Here is a 24,121-nt window from a genome sequence, read left to right as displayed (position 1 = left end):
GGTTTTGGCCCACAGAGCCGGGCTTCAGCGACTGTGTGTCACATGGCTGACAGTGGGAGGTATCTAGTGGAGATTATTCTTCCTGGAGAAATAGATTTAAATTCCCTTGGACAGAAATGTAGCAGGCAGGTGCCTGTGTAGCGCCCTGAAATGCCTTCGGTCAGGACTGAGCACAGGCTGCCCGGATAGTTCCCGTAAGTAGCTCGGCTCTCCGCCTCGTGCTGCGAGGCTTTATGTCTGTGTGTGTCTGCGCCGGTGTGTGCGGCGTGTTTGTGTTTAGAGGACGGGCTCCCTGAAATAGCAATGGGAGCTCTGTTTTGGGGACTCCACGGAAATGAAATGTATCTATCAGCTGGGCGATGGCCTCAGCTATTCTAGCCATTAAGGGCTCTCTTTTGTCGCTAATCAATCCTTTGAGGCCCAGGACCCTGCCCAGCCTGGCAATTCCGCTAGTTGGTAATAGTACATCTGTTGTCCTTGCAGCGCGTAGGGAGGCACCGGGGGGAGAAAATGCGTCTGTTCTCCAGGGAGTTTGGAGGTTGTTGCTCAGGAGAGCCAAGATGTGGCTGAATAATCTGTTGCCATTTGCCAGTCTGGTTCTGGGCAAAAGCAGAAGCTCAGATTAGCCGAGCAGGTATGTGCCTCGTAGCTGCGTGAGGTGGGAGCCAAAGGCCCTTCATAAAGATATGGGTTTGCTTAGGATGAAAGGTAGTTTTGATTGAAAGTACAAATCAGGGTTTTCTAGATAATTAACTTAAATACAGGACACAATTGCCAGACGGACAAGGTTCAGCTCGATGTGTGATAGTCGTTTGAAAGAAATTCATTAAAGCAAACCTGAGGAATAAAGTACCCATTTAGTAACTGAAAGCTTGCTGGGCAAACTCAAAAACTCTCATGCTGAATATGAAATCTTTATGATGCAGGCTATCCTCTCACCATGTCAGATTATAAATGGTCTTATAATCACATTGGGACTGGCTGAGATGCTGGGTTTTTCCCAAGCTGAGAAACAGCACTGTATTTTGGCCACAGCACTCTTGCTGATATCCTGGGATAGCAGCCTGGTTGTTGGCTTTAGAATATCAGTCACGCCAAAAAAAAAAAATATATATATATATATATATGTGTGTGTGTGTGTGTGTGTGTGTGTGTGAAAACATTAGCCCATGTATCTTTATAGTTCTGTGTCTTCTCCATAACTTACCCCTTCAACCCCACCCACCCCCTAAAAACAGGACAGATTATCAGTCACAGAGAAAATTTAATTGAACATTATAAGCAGTCTCCTACCTTTAAGAATTATTATTAAACATCTAGTAAATTGGTTATTTGGAGCTCAGGATGCATTTCCCTTAGATAAAAATGTTATACATGATAATTTTGTTTCTAAACTAGTCCAGGTTATTGAGAAAAACATTTCTTTTTTTCTTCTAAAATTATCAGGAGCTTTGAAAGACGCCAGGCTTGCCCTTGGCTGTTGGGATACCTCCTCAGGCCCTCCTGCCCTCTCCCAGCTTTGATACCTTTTCCAGATTGGCTTTCTTTCTTGAAATGTTTCATGTTGCTAAATTATTTTTCTCCGTTTTCACATTAAACCCGGAAACTCAGACACTTCCAATGGAGTTTCTCGCTGGAATCAGGAGGAAAGCTACTTGATAAGAAAGAAATTCACACTAACGTGGTCCTTCAATTTAACCCTTGCCCCTTTTTAAGTTGTGAACTAGGATTCTATGCTTTTTTAAAGAATGCCATCTTGAATGAATCTTGACAAAATAAAAATATTAGTGTTATGAATAGCGACTGAGTATGTTGGTGGAAGTTAGGCTTCTGTTCTTCCTTTTCATGAGTTTTCTGCTTCCATGTTAGCTCCGAAGCAGCACCTCGGGGGTGGGGTCGTAGATAAGGGAGGGCAGAGGCCACAACAGGCCGTTTGCCAACTAGCCTGCTAATTTCTCATCAGAAAGAATGAGCACAGATCCCAAGTGACTGACTATACATAAGAAGACTGACCTAAAATTTTCAAGAGGACTTCTAGGAGCTTAAAAAGTTGTCCATACTTCTGTGTATTTAAATCAGATATAAACACTATTTAATCTCTTTTGACCTAGAAAATATTTTCATTTTGGTTATTAATTATTAAGTTTGTGATCTAAAGTAAACCATACAACAGAGAAGGTGCTTGTGACCTCATATATATTCTTACGCACTCTTCATGATTACATAGCTATTAATAGTAAGAGGGTAGTCAAGAGACCAAAATTCTCTTCTGTGCTTCATCATCATGTCTGTCGTTATTTGTTTTCTTTGGCTTACCTGTTTTCAGAACCCTTCTAGAATACCAGTTAGTTTCACTTCAGATATGTAGTCAGAGTGAAAGATCAGATGTCTTAAGTGCTATGTTAAAAACTGTGCTCTCTTGGTGCTGGGTTAAATAATATGGGGCTTATTTTCTGGCAGCATGATGTTAGCCAGCACTGGGTGGAGTTCTTAAACTCGAGTCAGATTTGCTCAAACAGGGCCCCATGCACTGATGAGTTTGTTTTTAGTCTCCTTTTTGCTAAAAAGCTTTCAATAAACCTGAACCCAATTATAATTGAGAGTATTTGGTATGTAAAATATTTCACTAATAATGTGAATTCACATTCACATTGAGGACCTATATAAAGTTTATTTATTTCTAAGTTAAGTGATGAAACTGAATTATAAGTAGCTTATAGAATAATCGAGGTCAGGAATCATGTAACTAACCATCTCATTTCATAGCTTTGGGAACTCAGCCCCGGAAGGTGACTCACCGAAAGCCACAGTGAGAGTCGGATTAAACTAGTGCTTCAGCGAAGCATGGAGACTTCTGTACCAGCTTTTTTTTCTTGCCTCTGATTAACAAATCCATTTAAAGCTAACTTTCTTTATTATCTATATGAATAAAAGACAAATAGCATAAATAGTGAGATATATTTTTAAAAAGTTGATACTTCTCATTCACAAGGGTTCATTTTTAGATCTTCCTGAATATCCAGATTTGAGACTAATGCTCTGTCATATCCTTTTGTCCATAAACTATGTAACTAAACATTTTAAGGCATAAATGAATATTAAGTGACCTTAAGTGAGTCTGTAAGTGTGGAAAGAAATTTATTAATGAATTTATTAAAATCAATTCTGGAACACTTGCAGAGCCAGTTTAACAGATCTGTAGAGCACTTAAGGAATTGATTGCACAGGTTTTTGAAGGAACACATAACTGGGTGATCTCTTTAATTTATGGAAAACTGGAGCCTTCTGACTCAGAGCCAGTACGTTCACTTCCAATACAACACTAGCATTGCTTTTCCAGGGTCATTTTCTATAAGGAGATTGTGTGTGTGTGTGTGTGTAAGTCATACTTCTATTTATACTTGGTGACAAGAAAAGAATGACTAAACTGTTGAGTTGTAGATGCTGGCTCATTGACTAGATGCACAGAGAGCCAAGTAATCTTCCTATTTTTTATCAATTTTACCTTCTTAGGCTGAATTTAAGCTGCTGATCATGAACCACATGTCAGCTCAGGAAGGAGTTTGGGAGGTGGTGGTGGGGGGGATGAGGGGAAAGATTACAGAGGATAAAAAGCTGCCCTTTGAGAATCTGCACTCAGATAAATGAGGTTTAAAATGTATTGCTGGATTTTCTGTATTTTCCCATGTCATTAATTAGGAAAAGTTTGAGTAGATTGCATGAAATGTGTCATAATTATATATTTCCAGCAGAAATAAATCTGTTGGGCTCTTAGTGTATGTTTTTAAAGATGGTACAGATATCCTTTCAAATTCTCTTTGATGATGAAGCTGGTTATAGACATCCGTTATTGTTTTTGGTTCATAACAGCTTTCATAGGCTAACTGATGATAATAGTTATCATGGGTAGAAGAGAGAAAAGCAGTTACTTTTAATGGAACCCTTTGACGTTAGCATCTGTCAGGCTTTTAGCCTTTTCCCTGGCAGGATCTGGAGTGACAGTAATACTTAACATTGCCAAATAGAATTGTTTTGTTAGTTTTTTTCTGTCATTACTTTTGATTTATTTATATATTTATTTTTGGCCTTAATGTTAACAGTTAGCCAAAGTGTGATTTTTGATACGCTCTTATAAGACTTACTTGTTATGGGATATTAAAAAAGCTTATTTCCAAAAACAAAAAAAATCACACCCCAACATAATTTAATCTATTTATTAAAGGCATTGTGAGCTTTACAATCTCAGAAACTTCAAAATTTTGCACGTACATATAACACTTAATTGAATGAAATGAATCAACATTTCTTGGCTTCCTATTTTTTCTTACCACATGCTTACATCCATGTAATTTGTAGTAAATTCCTAAGAATAAATGAATTGGATAATCCAAGTTTCTCTTTTGAAAGATTGACTTTACTAAGCTTTAAGAACCTACAGTACATTTAATGAAAGTATCTTAATGAGCTTCTTGCACAAGACAAACATTGATACTAATGTAAAATAACTTTCCTCCTGCCTTCTGAGTTCTTCTAGCGGGGCTAATCAAATTAACATGAGACAGAGTCTCAGGTGAAAATGTCCCAAATTTAATCCGGATGTACATGTGGGGGTGCCATAAGGAATATGAGACCCGAAGATACATTGGCCATTTGAGCTTTATGTGCCATTTTGGACAAGGGAGGTGGGCAGGGGTCTGGGAATTCAGAGGAAAAGTGGGCAGCTCACAGGGAGATGAGAAAGAGCACACACGGTCAAACACCTTTGCTGGGCTGTGGCGAGACGGTGAGGCGCAGTGGGAGGGTCAGCAAGCCGGCTTTGCTAGGTTTCTCTTAGCCACATTTGGTTTCTGTTCTGATGCTGAGGTGACTATCCCTACTTTAAGCAGCTTTTCCTACCAGAATTCCTCTAGGCAGGTAAGGGGGTTGGATCAAAGGCCCTTTCTGAATCTTCTGTTTCTTAGTAACCAGCTTAAAGTCAATGTCCCAAAAGGCATATTTTGGGGTGGCAACACTTTGGTCCCCTTCACTAAGGAAAGAAGTTTGCTCTAATGATTACTGAGAGAGGAGGCTGGATTCTCTGTATATTTGTGGATTTGTTTCTTTTCTGCTTTTAGTTCTACCAGTTCTGTTGCATGTATTTTTTAAACCTCTGTAGTCATGTGCACATATATTTAGATTGTTATGTCTTCTTGATGAATTGACCCCTTTATTATTATGTAATGGCCCTCTTTACTCCTGGTAATATTGTGTTCTGAAGTCTGATTTGTCTTGTATTAATATATAGCCACTCCAGCTTCCTCTTAATTAGTGTTATCATGGTGTATTTTCCTCTGTCCTTTTACTCTCAACCCCCCTTTCTCTCTTGTCTTAACCGCTTTTCAGTGCGCAGTTCGGTGGCATTAAGTACATTCGTACGGTGCAGCCAGCAGCGCTGTCCACCTGTAGAACCTTTCATAGTGCAGAACTGAAGCCCTGTGCCACCTGTCGTCCTCCCCCAGCCCCTGGCAGCTACCGTTGTACTTTGCGTCTCCGGTTTTGGCTGTCCTAAATACCTCATATGAGTGAAGTCATACAGGCTGTGTCTTTTTTAAAAAAAGATTTTATTGTTAGAGGGGAAGGGAAGGAGAGAGGCAGAGAAACAGCTATTTGTGAGAGATACATCGATTGGCTGCCCCTCGCTTGCCCCCAGCTGGGGGACCTGGCCGCAACCCAGGCCGGTGCCCTGACTGGGAATGGAACCGGTGACCCTTTGGTTTGCAGGCTGGCACTCAGTCCACTGAGCCACACCAGCCAGGGCCTTTTTCTTTCTTTCTTTCTTTAAGTTAGTATTTGTCTTTTTGTGACTGGCTTGTTTCACTTAGCATAATGTCCTCCAAGTTTACCCATGATGTACCATGTGTCAAGATTCCCTTTCTCTTTAAGGCTGAATCATGTTTCATTGTGTGTATCTACAAGATTTCGTTGGTCCATTCATCTGTCCATGGACACTTGGATTTCTAATATGTTTTAGCTATTGTAAATAATGATGCTATGAACATGGATGTACAAATATCTCTGAGATCCTGCTCTCAATACTTTTTACTGGAGCATATGATAATTCTATTTTTAATTTTTTTAAAAATTAAAAAATAGTGGCTGTGCCATTTTCTCTTCCTGTCAGCAGTTACATGAAGGTTCCAATTTCTCTACATCCCCGCCATTTCTTTTTTTATATTTAATAAAAGTGGGTTTCTTCATATATGTGAGTCTTGCTTTTTTTTTTTTTAATCCGATTTGAAGATCTGTCTTTTAACTGCTGGCTTTAGACTATTTATATTTAATGTGATGTTTGAAGTGGTTGGATTTAAATCTGTTATCCTGGTAGTTGCTATTTGCTCTATATGTTCTTGATTCTAGTTTCCTTTTCTGTCTGCTTTTGGGTAATTGAATATTTTTTTATGATCCTGTTTTATCTCCAACATTAGCTCATTTTTATATCTCTTTTTAAAATGTGTAAGTTTTTAATGAGAAGGCGTATAAACAGGGCTTTCTCACATTTGGATTAAACGTCCTGATACTCTTGAATTTTCAAATTAAACAATAGTGACAAACGGTGAGGCGCCCTGCGGAAGGCCCAGCCGCAGCAAGCAGCTCTGCCTTTTCTCAGCCTCTGCGATTTCAGACCAAGAGACCAGATTCTTTTATATTGGTTGTATCAGGATGTACTCAAGTTCAAGGAACTAGTTACAGATTAGCAAATTGATAAATCTCTACTCTTTAGTACTGTGTTTAGTTTCTAAATAAAATACCAAGGATAAAATATTTAAAGTGATAAATAAATAATTCAAAACAAGGTATTACCCACTGCTTACGTTTGTATAATAATGGCCGTGGCTACTGTGACAAGAAGATATCAAGACGTTAGTATTAAAGAGTTCATGCTTAAAAACCTGAGATTTAAGTAATCTTTTGTTTTATTTAAAGAATAGCTCTCATAAAAGTTGTACTATGGCTCTGTTCTCCACATTAAATAATGTTATCAAAATGGTAAATCAGTGAAATCAAAGCCACCTTAGTCTGTTTGCTTTCAACTTTACATGTGACACAGTGGGATTAGAGAACTCTGCTGTTTGCAACCGGAGTACATTGGCATCCACAAGCAAAATTTTAATAGTTTACCACTATAAAAAGAGAATTCCAGGTTCATGTAGGAATGATTCTTTAATGCTCATTGAAAGATAATTATTAACTTTAAAAAATGGCTTTACTTAACTGATATTTTAAAGACATGAGCGAACCTAATCACATTATTGGGACTGTAGTAAGATGACAAAGTTGATGACTTCAAAGCAGAAGTTCAGCTTTGGAAAAGCCAATGAGTCACTAGTGTTTTTAGCTCTTTAGAAATCAAATTTTATTAAAATTAGTAGTGCAACATCTGTGTGTGCTTGAAGCAAGCTTCATTATTTTGAAATACTAGATATTAAGAAAGATTATGATTTAGGATCTTATTAGCATAATCATGAAAAATTTAAACATTATGTTTGTTTTAAGGAATCAGAAAAAGCTCTTTCTACTGCCCTTTTGTATTTGAAAAGACCATCCTTTAAAATGATCAAGAATGATGGTAGGTATTTCAGATAATAAATCTGATGTAAAATAGTTAGGCACATGGAAACAGGCTCAAATTTATCATTAAAGTTTTTGAAAAGATTTTATTTAGAAGTCTATACAAGTTCAGTATTTCAAAATCTTGGTATTTTAACTTGAAATTATATAAAGGCTAAGTAGTGAGCTCTGGGCAGCATGGCTCAGTTGGTTGGGTGTCGTCCCACATAGCAAAAGGTTGCTGGTTCGATTCCTAGTCGGGGCGCATGCCTGGGTTGCGGGCTTGGTCCCAGCTGGGATGTGTACACGGGGCAACTGGTCGATGTTTCTCTCCCATAGAGATGTCTCTCTCTCTCTTTCTGCCTACCTTTTCCTCTTGCTAAATAAATAAAATCTTTAAAAAAATAAATAAATAGTGAATGTTTTCAAAAAGCCTTAGATATAGATATGGCCCACCCCTTCCCTCCCCACAGCATTCCCTGTGTTGGACATATGTTATTATTATTTTCTTCTGGACACTTGCCCAGAAGTAAGTTGCTCCTGGGCTTATCCCCTCTGTGCTTGGTTACGTGGCATAGAACTGAGCTTACAGTCCACGCCGGTCTGCTCTGTCATCTCCGTTTGCTTTGAGCCTCTATGCTGCCACCTTACCCTTTCTACAGCATTGACACTCACAGCAGAGCCTTGTAGCTGTTGGGTTGGCTTCTGATTTTTTAAGGTTCTAGATACATTTGCTTTGTGCACATTTTGTAATGTGGTGGTCTCATAGCCTGGTCTTATTTGGGAACTAAGAAGAAATAATGATTGAAGAAGTATGACTTTCATATTTGTATCGCAGGATAGAAAAAGTGAGAGGAGAGTGTTTGGGGACGATGAAGAATGACCGTATTCCTTGCTGTGTGTATTTTTTTCCTTCGTAGATTTGTTGGATAGAGATAGACCGTGGAGGAGAATTTGAAAGGAGAGCCTGACTGTTAGGTGTCTGCAATCATACTAAATTTTGTCTTTTAAAATTTTGGGTTGGAGAAAGGCTGTGCATTTGTTGAGATTCTTTAGTCAACAGAAATCAAGGGACTAAATCAGGCAAAAGACAGACTGGAAGGTCGCTCACCTGCACTAGAGAAGGAGGACAACCAGGGCCACGAACACCTGCCGCCCGTGAGCCTTCCTTCAGGCGTGCAGTCACGAAACGGTCCGTTCCAACCACTGTCTTCCTGTCTTCTGATTGGCCAGACTCCAGTCACGTGTCTGATCCTGCGGGGGTGTTGGTGTAAATGGGGTGGGGGAGATAGGAAAGAACACATTTCTGGGCAGACAGAAGCAGTAGCTATTAGACCATGCGGCTGAAAGATTGCTATTTGATGTACATTTACCTGGTCAGGCTCATATGTTCCTTTATTCTTATGAGTCTTGGAGACTCTATTCAGATAGACTCTGTGAAAGCGGAGATACTACGCTGCATACTTTCAGATTTTTTACTGTGCTGTGTGTATACAGGGAATTCAGTTTATTGCAGGCCCTTTGGCTCTTTTTGCTACATTATTTCTGTATGTTCTTAGCTCTTCACCTACAGTTTTTTGCCTGTAATAGATTATACTTCTTAATTTCAGGTTATGTTTGAAAACTGAGAACCTGGTGTTCTGTAAAGATGGTAAATGCATGACCACAGAGAGGAACTGCCTCTCTTAGCTAATTCAGGGAACATGTCTATTCTTCATGCCAGTAGGGCAAAGTGTAGTTTGGTGTTGACATAGCTGTCCACAAGTGATTCTTGAAGAAGCACTACTTACCCGGGGATGAGGCCCATACTCACAGTATTTGGTCAAGAATGGTGACTTCATTTGCCTGATAGTAATGTAACCTTTTCTTTATGGGAATCTAATCTAATCTAATCTAATCTGACCTCTCTCTGTTTATTCTTTTAAGAATTATTCTGGGACATGATTTGGAAGATACATGGAATGTTTGACAGGGTTATAATACTTGAAATAAAAATATCTGATTTGAGCCTTACTGGGTGTAATCTGGATAAATTGATTAAAAAAAAAAAAGTCATGTCTCTTACTAATGGAAAGGACAAAATGACACTTGCTCTGTTGAGCTCCCAGAGATGTGAGAAGGAAGTGTTTACCTTGGGTAAGACTGTTACTGGGCTTTCATTCCTAATCTGTAAAATGAAGGTGTCCCTTGTAGATGTAAATGTTTGGATTAAAATTTTTTTTTTTTTTTTTTTAAATCTGACAAGGGTTTCTAGGAATGTTTCCCCCTTTGCTGTGCTCATCATATGAAACATTTCTCGCCCTTGCCCAGGCGGTTGCAGTGGTGCAGAATGGCTGACCTCAGTCTTGCCGATGCATTAACAGAACCACCTCCAGAAATTGAGGGAGAGATTAAACGGGACTTTATGGCCACCCTGGAGGCAGAGGCCTATGATGATGTTGTGGGAGAAACTGTTGGAAAGACAGACTACATTCCTCTCCTGGATGGTGATGAGAAAGCCGGGCATTCGGAGTCAAAGAAGAAACCATGTCCAGATACTAGCCAGAATGAAGGTAAGTAATTAAACCAAACTGGAGTTACAGTGTTCAGAAGGTAGATTAGGGATTATGCTTGAGGAAACTGAGCTGAGTTTTTAGTGTGGACTGGTAACTCTGTTTACCTAATTTCTTTATTTGAAAGCAAGGTAGGTTCATACCCGTTAGTTGAGTGTGTGTTCATAAAGCTGTATATTACTTTTAACTCTGAGGTTTCTTCTCCAGGGTCTCAACTTTCATATAATCTTCTTCTTAATTTCCTAAATTAAACTGTTCGCTGTGCCTTTTCTTTGAAAGTAGCTTTGAAAACTTAGAGACACAATATTCTGTGTTTACATCAACACTTAATTTAGAATGGAATCAGATGCCACTCGATTTGGGGAGTAATCCCAGGTCAGGATTAAAAGATGATTAAACCCTTTAAAAGAGATTTGCTGCTTTTATATAGTGCTGGCTGGGATTTGCTAATATTTGGGGATTTTTGCATCTGTGTTCATGTGGGATATTGACCTGTTGTTTTCTAGTGCTTTTGTCCAGTTTTAGAATTGAGGTCAAGCTGGCATCATAAAATGAGTTGGAAAATTTTCTAGAATAGTTTATTTAGAATTGATGTTTTTTCCTTTAATGTTTTGACAGACTTCCTCAGTGAAGCCATCTGGGCCTGGAGATTTCTTTGTCAGGTTTTTAACTAAGAATTCAATTTCTTTAAGATATGATATAGAACTATTCAGGTTATTAATTTCTTCTCAGGTGAGCTTTGATAGTTTGTATCTTTCAAGGAACTGATCCATTTCTTAAGTTGTCCAATTAATGGAGATGCAATTGTAATGATCTTACAATGTCTGTAGGATCTGTTGTCATGCGCCCTCTTTCATTCATTATATTGGTAATTTGTGGCCTCTTTTTCTTGATGAGCCTGGTTAGAGCTTAATCAATTATTAATCTTCATGAAGATCCAGCTTTTGTTTTCAGAGATCTTTATTATTTTTCTGTTTTCAATTTCTGGTCATATTTTTATATTTCCTTCCTTTTCCTTATTATGAATTGATTTGCTCTATTTAATAATTTTTTAAACTGGCAATTTAGATAATTGATTTTGAGACATTACTTTTCTAAAAAACAAGCATTTAAAAAATTGAGATATAATTGACACAAAACACTATATGAGTTTCCGGTGTACAACATAATGATTTGATATTTGTATATATTGTGAAATGATCACTGCAGTAGTCTACTTAACATTCATCACCGCACAGTTACAAATATTTTTTCCTTGTGATGAGAACTTTTTAAGATTTTCAAATATATAATACAGTATAACTAACTATAGTCATCATACTGTACTTATCTCATCCCCTGGACTTATTTCATAAATAGAAATTGGCATCTTTTGACGCCGTCACCATTTTGCCCACCCCCATAACTACCTAAAATAAGCTTTTAATGTTACAAATTTTTCGGTAATCATGGCTTTATTTATTTATTTAATATATATATATTTTAATCCTCTCCAGAGGACATTTTTTCATTGCTTTTAGAGAGAGAGGAAGGGAGAGAGAGGAAGGGAGAGAGAGGAAGATCGGTGCCAGACAGAAGCATTGATCGGTTGCTTCTCATACGCACTTGGACCGGGGATCGTATGGGCCCGGACCAGGGGTGGAACCTGCAACCTAGGTATGCTCCCTGGCTGGGAATCGAACCTGCAACCTTTCAGTTACGGGACGACGCTCCAACCAACTGAACCACGCTGGCCAGGGCTGTAATCATGGTTTTAGATCCGTTGCATAGTTTTCGATATGCAGTGTTTTTTATTTTCATTCAGTTCAACATATTTTCTAATATCCCTTGTGAATTTTTCTTTGATCCATGGGTTATTTAGAAATATGTTGATTTCTCAGTATTTGGGGGTTTTCCAGGTGTCTTTCTGTAATTGCTTTTTAGTTTAATTCTGTTGTGGTCAGAAGACATCCTTTGAGATTTCAGTGTATTTCAGTTTGTCCCAGTTTGTCTTATGGTCCAGAATATGGCCTGTCGTGGTCAATGTTCTGTGAGCACTTGAAATAATGGACATGATACTCTTAGTGTGTGGAGTACTTTTATTAATGTCAGTTAAGTCTAGTTGGTTGATAGTATTGTTTAGGTTTTCTATGTTCTTGCTGACTTAATAGCTACCTGTTCTAACGATTTCTGAGAGAGATACGGTGAGGTCTCCGTGTAATTTGTTTCTCCCTTCAGTCCTATCAGTTTGGTTTGATGAATTTTGATGATCTGTTGTCATATATGCATGTACATTTAGATTGTGTTGATGAATTGACCCTCTTATGGTCCCTCTTTATTCTTGATAATATTGTTTGTTCTGAAGTCTAATTCTTGGTCCGAAGTCTAATTTTTGTCCTATGTTAAGATAGCTACCCTAGCTTCCATTTGAGTAGTGTTTGCTGGCTAGATCTGTCTTCATCTTTTTTACTTTCAACACATTTCTTTTTTAATATTTTATAAAAGTGGGTTTCTTACAGACCTAATATTGATGGATCTTGCTTTTTTTTGTTTAATCTAAAGAGCTCTATCTTGTAATTGATGTGTTGAGACTATTTATATTTGATATGGTTATTGATATGGTTGGATTTAAATCTGTCATTTTACTCATTGCTTTCTAGCTCTTCCATCTGTTTTTAGTTAAGTTTTTCTTATTTTTTGTCTGCTTTTGAATTAACCGAATATTTTTTATGGTTCTATTTTTAACTCCAATATTGGCTTATATATATTTCTCTTTAAAATTGTTTTATATTTGGCCTAGCGATTAAGGTGTATACCTGTAATGCCTTCTAGTTTTCCTTCCGGCAGTATTGTACCACTTCATGTGTAGGGTAAAATTCCTGCAGAACAGTATTGTCTAGCTCCTCTTTGGTATTTTCCTGTCATTGTCACGCACTTAATGTTAATGACCTGCGTTGTTAGTAACCTACATTGTTAGTAACCTACATTGTTAGTGACCTACATTGTTAATGACCTACATTGTTAGTGACCATATATATATGTTAGTAACCTATACATTGTTACCATTTTTGCTTTAGATTGTCATTATCTTTTAGAAAGAATGAAAATACGGAAGAAGACCTTTTCCATTCACTCTTTTACCATTTTGGATACCCCTTTTTCTTATATTAACTCAAATTACTATGCAGTCTTGTGCTCCTTCTGCCTAAAAACCTCCTTTAACATTTCTTATAGCACAGGTTACTTAACAGTGAATTATCTTAGTTTTGATTTATTTGAAAAACCTTCACTTTTTGGAAGGCCTTTTGCTAGGTGTCATATTCTGTATCACTTTTTTCTTTCAGTAATTTGAAGGAAAATTAGTCTTCTTACATAGTTTCTGATGAGGTCTTGATATTTGTTCCTTTTTTTTGCGCTGCCTTCAAGATTTTATCTTTGTCTTTGATTTTTAGTGATTTGAATATGTTGTGTTTAGGTGATATTTTGGTATTATCCTGCTTGGGGTTCTTTGAGCTTGATCTGTATTATCTGTAAAGAAAATTTTATTGATTATGCTATTACAGTTGTCCCAATTTCCCCCTTTGCCCCCCTCCAACCAGTAACCCCCTTCCCTCAAGCAGTCCCACCTCTTGGTTCATGTCCATGGGTTGTGCATATAAGTTCTTTGGCTTCTCCGTTTCCTATACTATTCTTAACTCCCCCCTGTCTATTTTGTACATACCAGTTATGCTTCTTAGTCCCTTTTAGCCCATTCCCCACTTCCCCCTCCCAGCTGATAATCCTCCAAATGATCCCCATATCTATATTCTGTTCCTGTTCTGGTTGTTTGCTTAGTTTGATTTTTTAGATTCGGTTGTTGATAGCTGTGAATTTGTTACCCTTTTAATGTTCATAGTCTTGATCTTCTTTTTCTTAAGTAAGTCCCTTTGACATTCCATACAATAAGGCCTTGATGATGATGAGCTCCTTTAGCTTTTACCTTGTCTGGGATGCACTTCATCTTCCCTTCCATTCTAAATGATAGCTTTGCTGGATAGAGTAATCTAGGTTGTAGGCCCTTGCTTTTCATCACTTTGAATACTGCTTGCCAGTCCCTTCTTGCCTACAAAGTTTCTTTTGAGAAATCAGCTGATAGTCCTATGGAAACTCCTTTGTAGGTAACTCTCGTCTTTCCTCTTGCTGCTTTTAAGATTCTCTCTTAATGATGATGTGTCTTGGTGGGGTCCTCTTTGGATCCAAATTGTTTGGGACTCAGCTTCCTGGACTTGTATGTCTGTTTCCTTTGCCAAATTAGGGAAGTTTTCTTCATTATTTTTTCAAATAAGTTTCCAGTCTCTTGCTCTTTCTCTTCTTCTGGCACCCCTATGATTCAGATGTTTGTGCATTTAAAGTTGTCCCAGAGGTTCCTAAGCCTCTCCTCAATTTTTTGAATTCTTTTTTCTTCCTGCTGTTCTGATTGAATGCTTTTTCTTTCCCTGTGTTCCGAATTGTTGATTTGATTCTTGGGTTTCACCTCTCCACTATTGGTTCTCTGTAGATTTTTCTTTATTTCACTCAGTGTAACCTTCATTTCTTCCCTTATATTTTTGCCATACTCAGTGAGTTCTTTGAATGTCCTAATCACCAGTGTTTTGAACTCTGTATCTGATAGTTTGGTTATCTCTGTTTCATTTAATTCTCTTCCAGAGTTTTGTTCTGTTCTTTCATTTGGACCATATTTCTTTGTCTCCTTAATTTGGCAGCCTCCCTGTGTCTGTTTCTCTGTATTAGACAGAGCTGCTTTGACTCCCTGTCTTAGAAAAGGCAGCTGCAAATTGTGTGGAGCGGAGCCTTAGGTAATCGCCAGGTGGGGCAACCTGCTTCACTGCTTTGTGGCTGAGTGTCAGGGGAGGGCTCAGAGAGGGGACAGTGTCACTGCCTGGCTTCTGGATGTTTGCCTGGCACTTGCCCTATTTCCAGTCACTTCACCCACTTCCCATATGCAACTGGTGCCCTTCTGGCTGCTGCCCTGGCAGTGAATCCCAGAGATGGGTGGGTGTGCATACACTCTAAGTCCGTCTGGACCCATTAAGTGGACTCTCCTGAAAATCTGGCAGTTTCCTCCGCTGTCCCAATCCCCACTTTTTTACAGACAGAAGTTATGGGGATTCATCTTCCCGGCATTGGAACCCTGGGCTATACGGTCTGGCCTGGCGCTGGGATTGCTCACTCCCAAGATAGCCCTGCCGATTTTTATCTATCACATGTGAGTGTGGAACGGCCCCTCCCACCTCACGCCAGTGGCTCCCCGTGCCACACTGCATCCCTACGCCTGCCCTCCCGTCTCTGCGCCGCTGCCCCTCCTGCCGTACAGCTTGGTGTTCTGACGGTTGTGGTTGTTACTTGTTTTGAGGTCTACTTATAATTCTGTGGTGTCGCGAGAAGGCGAAGCATATCTACCTACGCCTCTGTCTTGACCAGAAGCCTTTTGACCTGTGTTTTGATGTAGTACATTAAGTTTGGAAATTTTTTGGCTGTTCTCTTTTACAATATTTCCTTGTTTCATACTTTTTCTCTTCTTCTGGAATTCCAGTTACATTTTCATTAGATTGTTGAGTATTGTTCCACAGATCTTGCATGCTCTGTTTTTTTTCTGTCTCTTTTTTTCTTCGTGTTTCATTTTAGGTACTTTCTTTTCACCTGTCTTCAGGTTTCCTGATCTTTTTCCTGGTTACACTGAGTCTAATTATGAGCCCTCAGTGACATGACATTCTTGTTATATCTTCTGCTTTTAATTTCTAGCATTTCTATTTGACTCTTAGAGTTTCCATCTTCCTGCTGAAATTTCCCATCTGTTCTTGCATGCATATTTCTATCTCTTCCACTATAGACTTTAACATAGGAATTATAATGATCTTAAATCTCTGGTAATTTGAAGATCTGGATTATCTCTTAGTCTGATTATGTCCCTTAACAGTTTTTTTTTTTTTCTTTCCTGGCACTTTTTCTGTGTCTCTTGAGTTTTAAATGCTGGCCCTCACGTGTAAAACAGTAGACTGAGACTTAAAGTATTTATGCTGGAAATGGGCATGTCTCTTCCTTGACTAGATAATTAATATAAAGGGGGAGTGAACTTAGGCAGGAGCTGAACTGGGTTTGGGTTTTGTTGTTTCTGCGCTGGTATTCAGTGCGCTGCTGGCTCAGGCTCCTCTCTGCCTTCTGCTTCCAGGGGGCACTGAGCTGTGGAAGGTTTTACTCGTTGCTTTGGTCTTCCCTTTGCACCTGTGCTCAGCAGCGTGCCTCTCCGTGCACTTGGCCCTCCTTTATCGGAAGAGTGCTAGCCTGATAGTGGGCAGGGGGGGTTTAAATTTTGGTCCTAGTTTAAACTCAGTCCTGTGTGCATGCGTCTCATGGTTTGAGTCTTTCTCAGTAATAATATCCCACCGACAGTAATAGGGTCTTCCAACGATTGGTGTGGGATCCTGGACGGGGATGTCTTGTTGCTCCTCTCCTAGGGTAAGGAAGTATTTCCTTATTACTCCTTCCCAGCTGCAGTGGGTCTTCGCCTGGCCCTGGGGCTGACAGCGTTTGATATTCCTCCCCCAGCAGCGTAATGCTTTTGTTTGCACAGGGGCGGAGGGTCCCAGGGGACAGGGCTTCATGCCCCTCCTTTCCTGGCAGCTTTTTCCAGGTCCGCACCACCGAGGGGAGCCCGCTGCGGCCTCCCACCCAGCCTCCAGTCGTCTGGGAGCGCCTGGCTGGTGGCCTGAGGGGTACGGACTTAGCCTTTAGCCTTGGTTAGTTTCTTCCCTGCTCCTGTGAAACCAGCCCCTCTTCCTCACGTGCTCTGGCTCAGGAGAGGGAGTTGCCTTTCTGGGGATCTCATACCTCAGCTCTTTGGCGAGCTCAAGTCATGGTTTTGTAGCTGATCTGGGTTGTTGTTGTTGTTGTTGATAGGGTGGGAATGACATTTCTTCTAGTTTTCTGTAGCCTAAATGGAAGAACTCCTGCTGACGTTATAGATGCTTTATCGGGTGTGTGTGTGTGTGAAGGTAAACACCAATGATCAGAAATTATCAAGCGTTTAAAATCAAAGTATATGCATATAAATATTTGCTCCAGGGGAAAAAAATACTCCTTATGGAAAATGGGAATGTCTGTTCTTTAATCCATGATGGTCAGTGGAGTTGTTTGTCCTTTGACTAACCTAAAAGTAAGGAGAACAGTGGGAAGAAAGGAAATGGTAAGGAGTGAGTATTTCAATGACTTCAGTCATGGCTGAGACGCTCTCCCACAGGGGGAGCAGCTTGCTGCCACAATTCGCTGCTTTCTCTGAGCTGTTCATCACCTCCGCCAGCTGGGGCCCGCTCAGGCAGCTGCGGGCCAGGAGGCGGTAGCAGTGGGCTTTTTGTGTCCCATCTTGGGCGACTTGATCTACGTACCAGTAACTTGACCCAAGAGGAGGAGAGATTTTTAGAAAATATTTAGCTTGTAAAAATTACTAACATTTCCCTTCTAATATTTTAAAATATGCGAATAACCTGTAAACAGAGTCTGTTAACCCAGGAAGGTCGCTCTAGAAATGACCGGTGCTTACTCCGAGAAGCTCTGGCTGGCTGGCGTGCAGGGCTGGGAGGGAGACTTGGGTTTTGTGCACATGCATTTATTAGCCTGTTCAAAACGAATAATGCAGAATTTATAATTATAATGTTGCTAAGTTATAAGCTGCTGTTTTTTTGTTTTCATACCACTTTGTTTGCAGAAGGCTTGGCTAAGGATAAATGGGAGGAAGGGGCGGCGATTCGGAGACTTGGAAGAAGAAAGGAAAATAGCTTCCTTATTTGGTTTTGGTGCAGTGAGTGAGCGCTCTGTAAACGGGAATTTCTCTGCTGTGGGTATGATTTTTATAGATTTTTGCCAAAATGATAGGTTTTGTGTTTGTGCTTTGCCCAGAGAACACAATTTTTCTGTTTCATTATACAAAGTTTAAGTTTGATTTTGTTCTTGGATGAGATTCAGTAAGTTATCACTGGTGCTCTTTGCTATGACTAGTGCAGGCCCCCTTAGGCCAGCCAGTTTCCTGTGTCCTGATACAGAGAGGGCAGTTCAATGGGCTACACATAATAGAACTCATTGGACAATGAGTTTTTATTTCTTTCAATTCTCTTACACCCACCCTAATTGCCCTCAACTTGAAAACAAGGCTGCCTTAACACAAAGTACAATTTCTGCCACAAACCTGGGAACAGTGATTTCTCCAGAAGCACCCCTGCATCCCTGGCCTGTGTGTGTGTGTGTGTGTGCACTGTTCACGTTACACTTCATAGTGCAGGTCCTCGGGGTGCTTGTTGCTGTTGGATTTGTCATTGTTTTTAGGCCTTTTCTGAGGACATACTGTACTATTTCCTGTGTTACCCCCATTTAGTTTTGCTTCTACATGTATGTTATCTGAGCATTGCCTTTATTAAACACCTAAATAGCCAAATACATGAAAATAAAACTGGTGTCAAACTACTTCTAAAATGCCTGTCACCTCGGGAAATCTCAAAATACTTTTTCGGAACATACGTGTGCTAGTGCCTGATTTTTTTTTCTTCATAAGTGTTATCTTCCTAATAAGTGTTCATTATCAGCTCTATATTCCTCTATTTTCTAGGCTAGGGAGACAAGAGACGTAGCTTTGTCTTAGATGTGAATAACCAAGCAGTACACTTCTGTGATTCTTGTTCATTCGGAACATCATTATAGATGTTCCGAATGAACATCTAACACATTGTGGACCTTTAGACACAAATAGTCGGCAAGTTTGTGGACAAGTCACTTAGTATTTCTGTACTCTGGGTGTTTAGATAATTCTACTTGTGAGATTGAGAGAATATTTTTCTCCTCAACATTCCAGGAAGTTTTTGACGTTAAGAAATGGTTTCTATAAAATGTTTTAATCTAAGACAGTGGTTCTCAAAGTGTGGTCCCTGGACCAGCTGTGTCAGTAATCACTTGGAAGCTTATTCAAATTACAGTTCTTAGGCCCCTCGGGAATCAGAAACTCTGGGGATGGGGCTTAGCGACGTGTGTTTTAATAAACCATTGCGCCCTGGCTGGCGTGGCTCAGGAAATTGAGTGCTGGCCTGTGAGCTGAAAGGCTGCCGGTCTGATTCCCAGTCAGGGCACAGGCCTGGGTTGCGGGTGGGGGCCTGCGAGAGGCAACCAATTGATGTATCTCACGCATGGATGTCTCTCTCCCTCTCTTTCTCCCTTCCTTCCCGTCTCTCTAAAAATAAATAAAATAAAATATTAAAAAACATCATTGCTGGTGACTTGGATGCATGTCCAAGTTTGAGAAACATTGATGGAGAAGAAAGGGTCCAAGTCAGACCTAGAAAGAATTTCTCTATGTTCAGTCTCCTATTGCGGAGCATCACAGGCAACTGTTAATTGGCCACCAGAGGGCGATGTAGGCACAGGCCTGACTTGCACAAGCGGGTGCCCTTGCCATGAGGTGAGGCCCAATCTTCCCCATTCTGCCCAAAGCCACTGTGGCCCTGCCTCTCAGCGCACACGCCCTCTCCGTGTGCTGCTCCTTCCCTTCTCTGCCAGACGTTTGCTGGCTGTGGCACTCTGAAATCTCTTGTGGAAGGAGAGATGTAAAAAAACAGTAAATTTGAATATCCTTATATCTCAGAGCATGTGATTAGTTTTGTTGTTTTTTTGTTTGTTTTTAACTTGGGTTGTTGTCAGTGCTACATGTGTCTGGCCGAGAGAGTCTTCATTTCATGAAATGGGAGCCCCTCTGGGGGCATCGGTGAAAGAAGGCGGGATAGCATCTTTTGAATTAGGATTTTGCCAGTGATGCACAGCATTCTAATGATCAGAGTCCACAAGTCTCATCTGCAGGGAAGTCTGCGAGCCTTTTCCCTCCTCTGCGACCTAATGCTTTTACGTTGTAGGGCTGTTTCTATTCTTCTCTCCTGAGCTTAGAGTTTTAGATCATTAGATGTTGTGTGTATGGCAGAATCTTGCTTTCTTTTATTTTCTTCTAAGCTCTGTTTTGCTTTTATTTATTTTATTTTATTTTATTCAGGCAACTTGCTTCTACCTTGGTCTCAGTATTATGGCTTTGTCTACCAATGTCATTTAAGCTAGATTTTTATATAAGGCAAAGTGAATGTCAGTGTTCTCACAGGGTTACTTCATAATTTAGTGATTGAATCTACAGTTAATCTGTAGTTAATGTATAGATTAACCAATTTATAGTTGATCAATCTACAGCTAATAACAATGAGAATAATAATAGTTGTTAACATTTACTTCACACCGTGCAGTTGACACAGTACTGCCTCGAATATTATTGTATTTAGTCCTCATGATAATCATGGGTTATAGATATTGTCCGTTTTCCAGATGAGGTTAGAAAGCATGAGGGATTTGCATTTGATTATTTAGTTAATAGTGACAGAATTATAACCTGTACCCAGATCTTCTGATTTTAAACCTACATGCCTTCTGTGAAACCATACCATCTTCGTGAATGCATACTTTCTGCTTGATGGAATGTCTCAGAGATACTGTTTTTCAAAACTAAAGATGCACTTATTTGACCCAAAAGACAGAATCATTAGACATATAAATACTCTGTCCAGGAAATGCAAGTAAGAATCTTATTTGCATAAAGAGCATGGACTTGAGGCCTCTGCTATGAATTCATATGTATTTTGTACAGTCTTCTCCTTTCCTGGATCAGTGTTTCACAGCATCTCTCTGTTCAGACCGCGAGCACTTGCTCTTCTGTTCATATTCTCAACTGATGACCTTCAGAAAAGAGAATGAGCGGTCTCAACCGGAAGAGAACTGCCACACAATCTCCCCCGGCCCACCGCTGCGATCCTCTCCTGACCCACCTGCCTCTCTCCCTGCCTTTCACCCCGCTCCGCAGTTATTGCTGCAGCTGGACTGCCCATGCTCTCACTCGGGGGCGCCGCTCACGGCAGTTGTCTCCCCTGTCGCCTGCGTCATCAGCTCCCCTCTTTTAACTGGCTCTTCACCAGCATAACCATACTTTTTCCTTCATTAAAAAAGATGCTGTCTCAACCCCATGTCCACATCATCAACTTCTTTTTATTCTGTTCCTCCTTTCCTCTCCTCCTCCCTTGAACCCACTCCCATTTGACCATGCCATCCAAGCTGCTCCTTTTAAGGTACAAGACCTTGACATTGCCAAGGACGAATCCAGGATGACCCCAAGGGTTTTGGCCTGAGAAACTGAAAGGAAGGAATTGTCAGCATGTGAGATTGGGAATCGTGTAGAAGGAGGAGATTTTGAGGGGAAGATAAGAAATTCAGCCTGGGGTATGCTGAGTGTGAGTTATCTGATAGTGGAGGAGATATATATCTCCAGGTGCAGAAGAGCGGTTGGCAGCTAGGTAAGAGTCTGGAGTTCAGAGAGGAGTGTTCTGGGCTGGAGCGACAAACCTGGAGGTTGGTGAAATTTAAAGCTTTGGTCAAAGGTGGTGTTCTGCAGTCCTTTAAGATTGGGTTTAGATGTGACCTTCCAAGAACATTTCCTGACTTCCCTTCCCGCTACCTTCTGCCCTCCTGCCCCAAGCCTCTATTTTTTTCATTTTCCCCTTCATAAGTGCCTTCTTCCCTGAAGTTTCCTTCCTCACAGTGCTTGCAAGGTTGCAATGAAGTTATTTGTTGTCTCGCATGATGCTCTAGAGTAGGGATAGTCCGGTGTGTACCAGCAAGCTCAGAGTTGCTCAGCGTTAAGGGGCGATCACTGAACAACTCATTTCGTTGAAGTTTGGGTTGTGTTAGTATGCAGACTTACAAGTAATTACATCTGCAAACTAAAGTGGTAGGTATTTGTTTGGGTAGGCCTAAGTGTTTCATCATAAGACCTTTTAAAAGTCACATTGATCACATTTGAGGAAGTTTATATCTGTGCATAAAAATTAGCATGATATTTTGTAAAAATAGTAGTTTTTTTACTTTGATTTGGAAATATCTCAACTAAGTTCCTTTTGGGAAAATAAAAATAGTACTAAGAGTTATAGTTCATAATAATAGTATTCTAGTCTAAAAAAAAGCAGAGATTTCTTACAAAGAGGTTACTTAGGTTCTTTCTGTAGCTGAGAAATTCTGAGTTGCACAGGGCAAAGATACCGAAGAAGTAAACTGCCTCCCTGTACTGGCTTAGTGCCCCTCAGGACGTCACCAGGAGGTGGAAAGGCGCCATTGCAGCACAGGAATAAGTTCTCCTTTTGGTCCGCCTTTGTCTCTCAGGGTGTTCTCTTGAGTTGTCCCTTGGTTACCTGAGATAGTGGAATGAATGAGCTTTTTAGTGAGTTTATTTGAAAGATTTCTGCCTTGGATTGATGGGAACCAGAAAAAGTTAGTGTAGTTTCTTGTTTTCCGAAGTAAAATCTTGAATTTTGTAATTTTGGAGCATACAATCTAGATTTTTACTTGTTTTATGAAAAATATCTGTGAGGTTTTTGAGAGTGATTTGTAGGAAGCTCTTGGGCTGGCAGGCTGACTTCAGAGCTATGCAGGTGGCTGAAATGTTAGATATGTTCAGAGCCTTTCAGGAAAGGTTGTATATCCTCAAATTGATCTATGTTGTCAATGCAATTGCAATCAAGATTCCATCAGGATTTTTGTATAACTCAACAACTGATTCTAAAGTTTATATGGAAAAGCAAAGTAATAAGAATAATCAAAACAATTTTAGAAAAGACCAATTTGGAGGATTCACATGACTTCATTTCAAGATTTCACACAAATACAGTAATCAGGACAGTGTGCAGTATTGGCAAAATGGATAGACTTTTTGATGGTGGTCAGTGGAACAGGAGAGTCCAGAAGTATATCAACATATAATAAGGTCATTTGATTTTCATCAAAGGTGCAAAGTCAATTCAATGGCATCGGGATGGCCTTTTCAACGAATGATATAGGGACAATTAGATGTCCATATGCAAAAATATGAATCTAGACCCATATCTCACAATATATACAAAATTTAACTCCAAATGTATCATAGGCCTCAGTTTGAAAACAACAAAACTTCTAGGAGAAAATCCTGTGATCTTGGCTTAGGCAAAGATTTCTTATATGCCTCACCAGAAAGATGAAAGATAAATTCGACTTCATCAAAATTTAAAACTTTGCTCTTCAAAAGATGTAGTTAAGAAAATGAAAATACAAGTTATAGACTGGGAGAAAATACTTGCAAAGCCTATCTGATATAGGGTTGGTATTCAGAATATATACAGAATCCTCAAAACTCAATAAGAAATAACCCAATTAAAAAATAGTCAGGCCTTGGCTGGTGTGGCTCAGTTGGTTGAGTGTCATTCTGCAAAGCTAAAGGTCACTGGTTCAATTCCCAGTCAGGGCACATGCCAGGGTTGCGGGTTTGGTTCTCGGTCAGGGCGTGTGTGGGAGGCAGCTGATCTGTGTTTCTCTCTCACAGATGTTTCTCTTCCTCTCTTCCTCCCTCCCTTCCCTTCTCTCTAAAAATAAATAAAATCTTTTTAAAAAGTCAAAAAATTTGATCACTCAGTTTACCGAAGAAATTAAAGAAATGGCAAATAAGCACATGGGAAGATACTCGACATCTTTAATTATTAGGGAGCAAAGCAGAACTGCACTTTGTTAGAATAGCTGAAATCGGAGAGGGGGAAGTCCTCTGCTTCCAGAAGTTCTGCTGACCTCCATGTAATCTCAGGTCCAGGAACGGGGATCGTGCCCTGGACTTGTTATGTGCGGGTTGTTTTAAATAGCCCTGTGTCCTTGGGGCATTTGGTTGGAGTAACAGATCGTGAGTGAGTGGTGCTTCCTGATGGTTTTATTGAACATGATCTTTGACCGTTTACAGAACGGAAAAGGCTCCGCTTGCTCTTAGGAAGCGCTCTCCTGTACTGGGACAGCTTAACAGGCTTTGGAGGCCGTAGAGATGAATGAGTCAGCTCTGTTCTACTTCTGGTTGTCCTTTTATTGGATCTTTCAATGTTGGACTAATT

General features: G+C 40.0%; 1 protein-coding gene across 1 annotated transcript in view; it reads left to right on the top strand.

Moving 5' to 3' along the window:
* Positions 1–24,121, top strand: part of MAP4 (microtubule associated protein 4) — a 129,900-nt gene that overhangs the window by 33,889 nt on the left and 71,890 nt on the right. The window contains exon 2 of the mRNA XM_090284657.1: positions 9,898–10,139. Coding sequence (XP_090140783.1) covers positions 9,917–10,139 — 223 coding nt within the window. The 5' untranslated portion in view covers positions 9,898–9,916. The remainder of the gene's footprint in view (positions 1–9,897; positions 10,140–24,121) is intronic.

The sequence above is a fragment of the Furipterus horrens genome, unplaced genomic scaffold (genome assembly GCF_987537825.1).
Source record: "Furipterus horrens unplaced genomic scaffold, mFurHor1.1.pri manual_scaffold_7, whole genome shotgun sequence".
Lineage (NCBI taxonomy): Eukaryota > Metazoa > Chordata > Mammalia > Chiroptera > Furipteridae > Furipterus > Furipterus horrens.
This window is presented reverse-complemented; position numbering and strand designations above follow the sequence as displayed.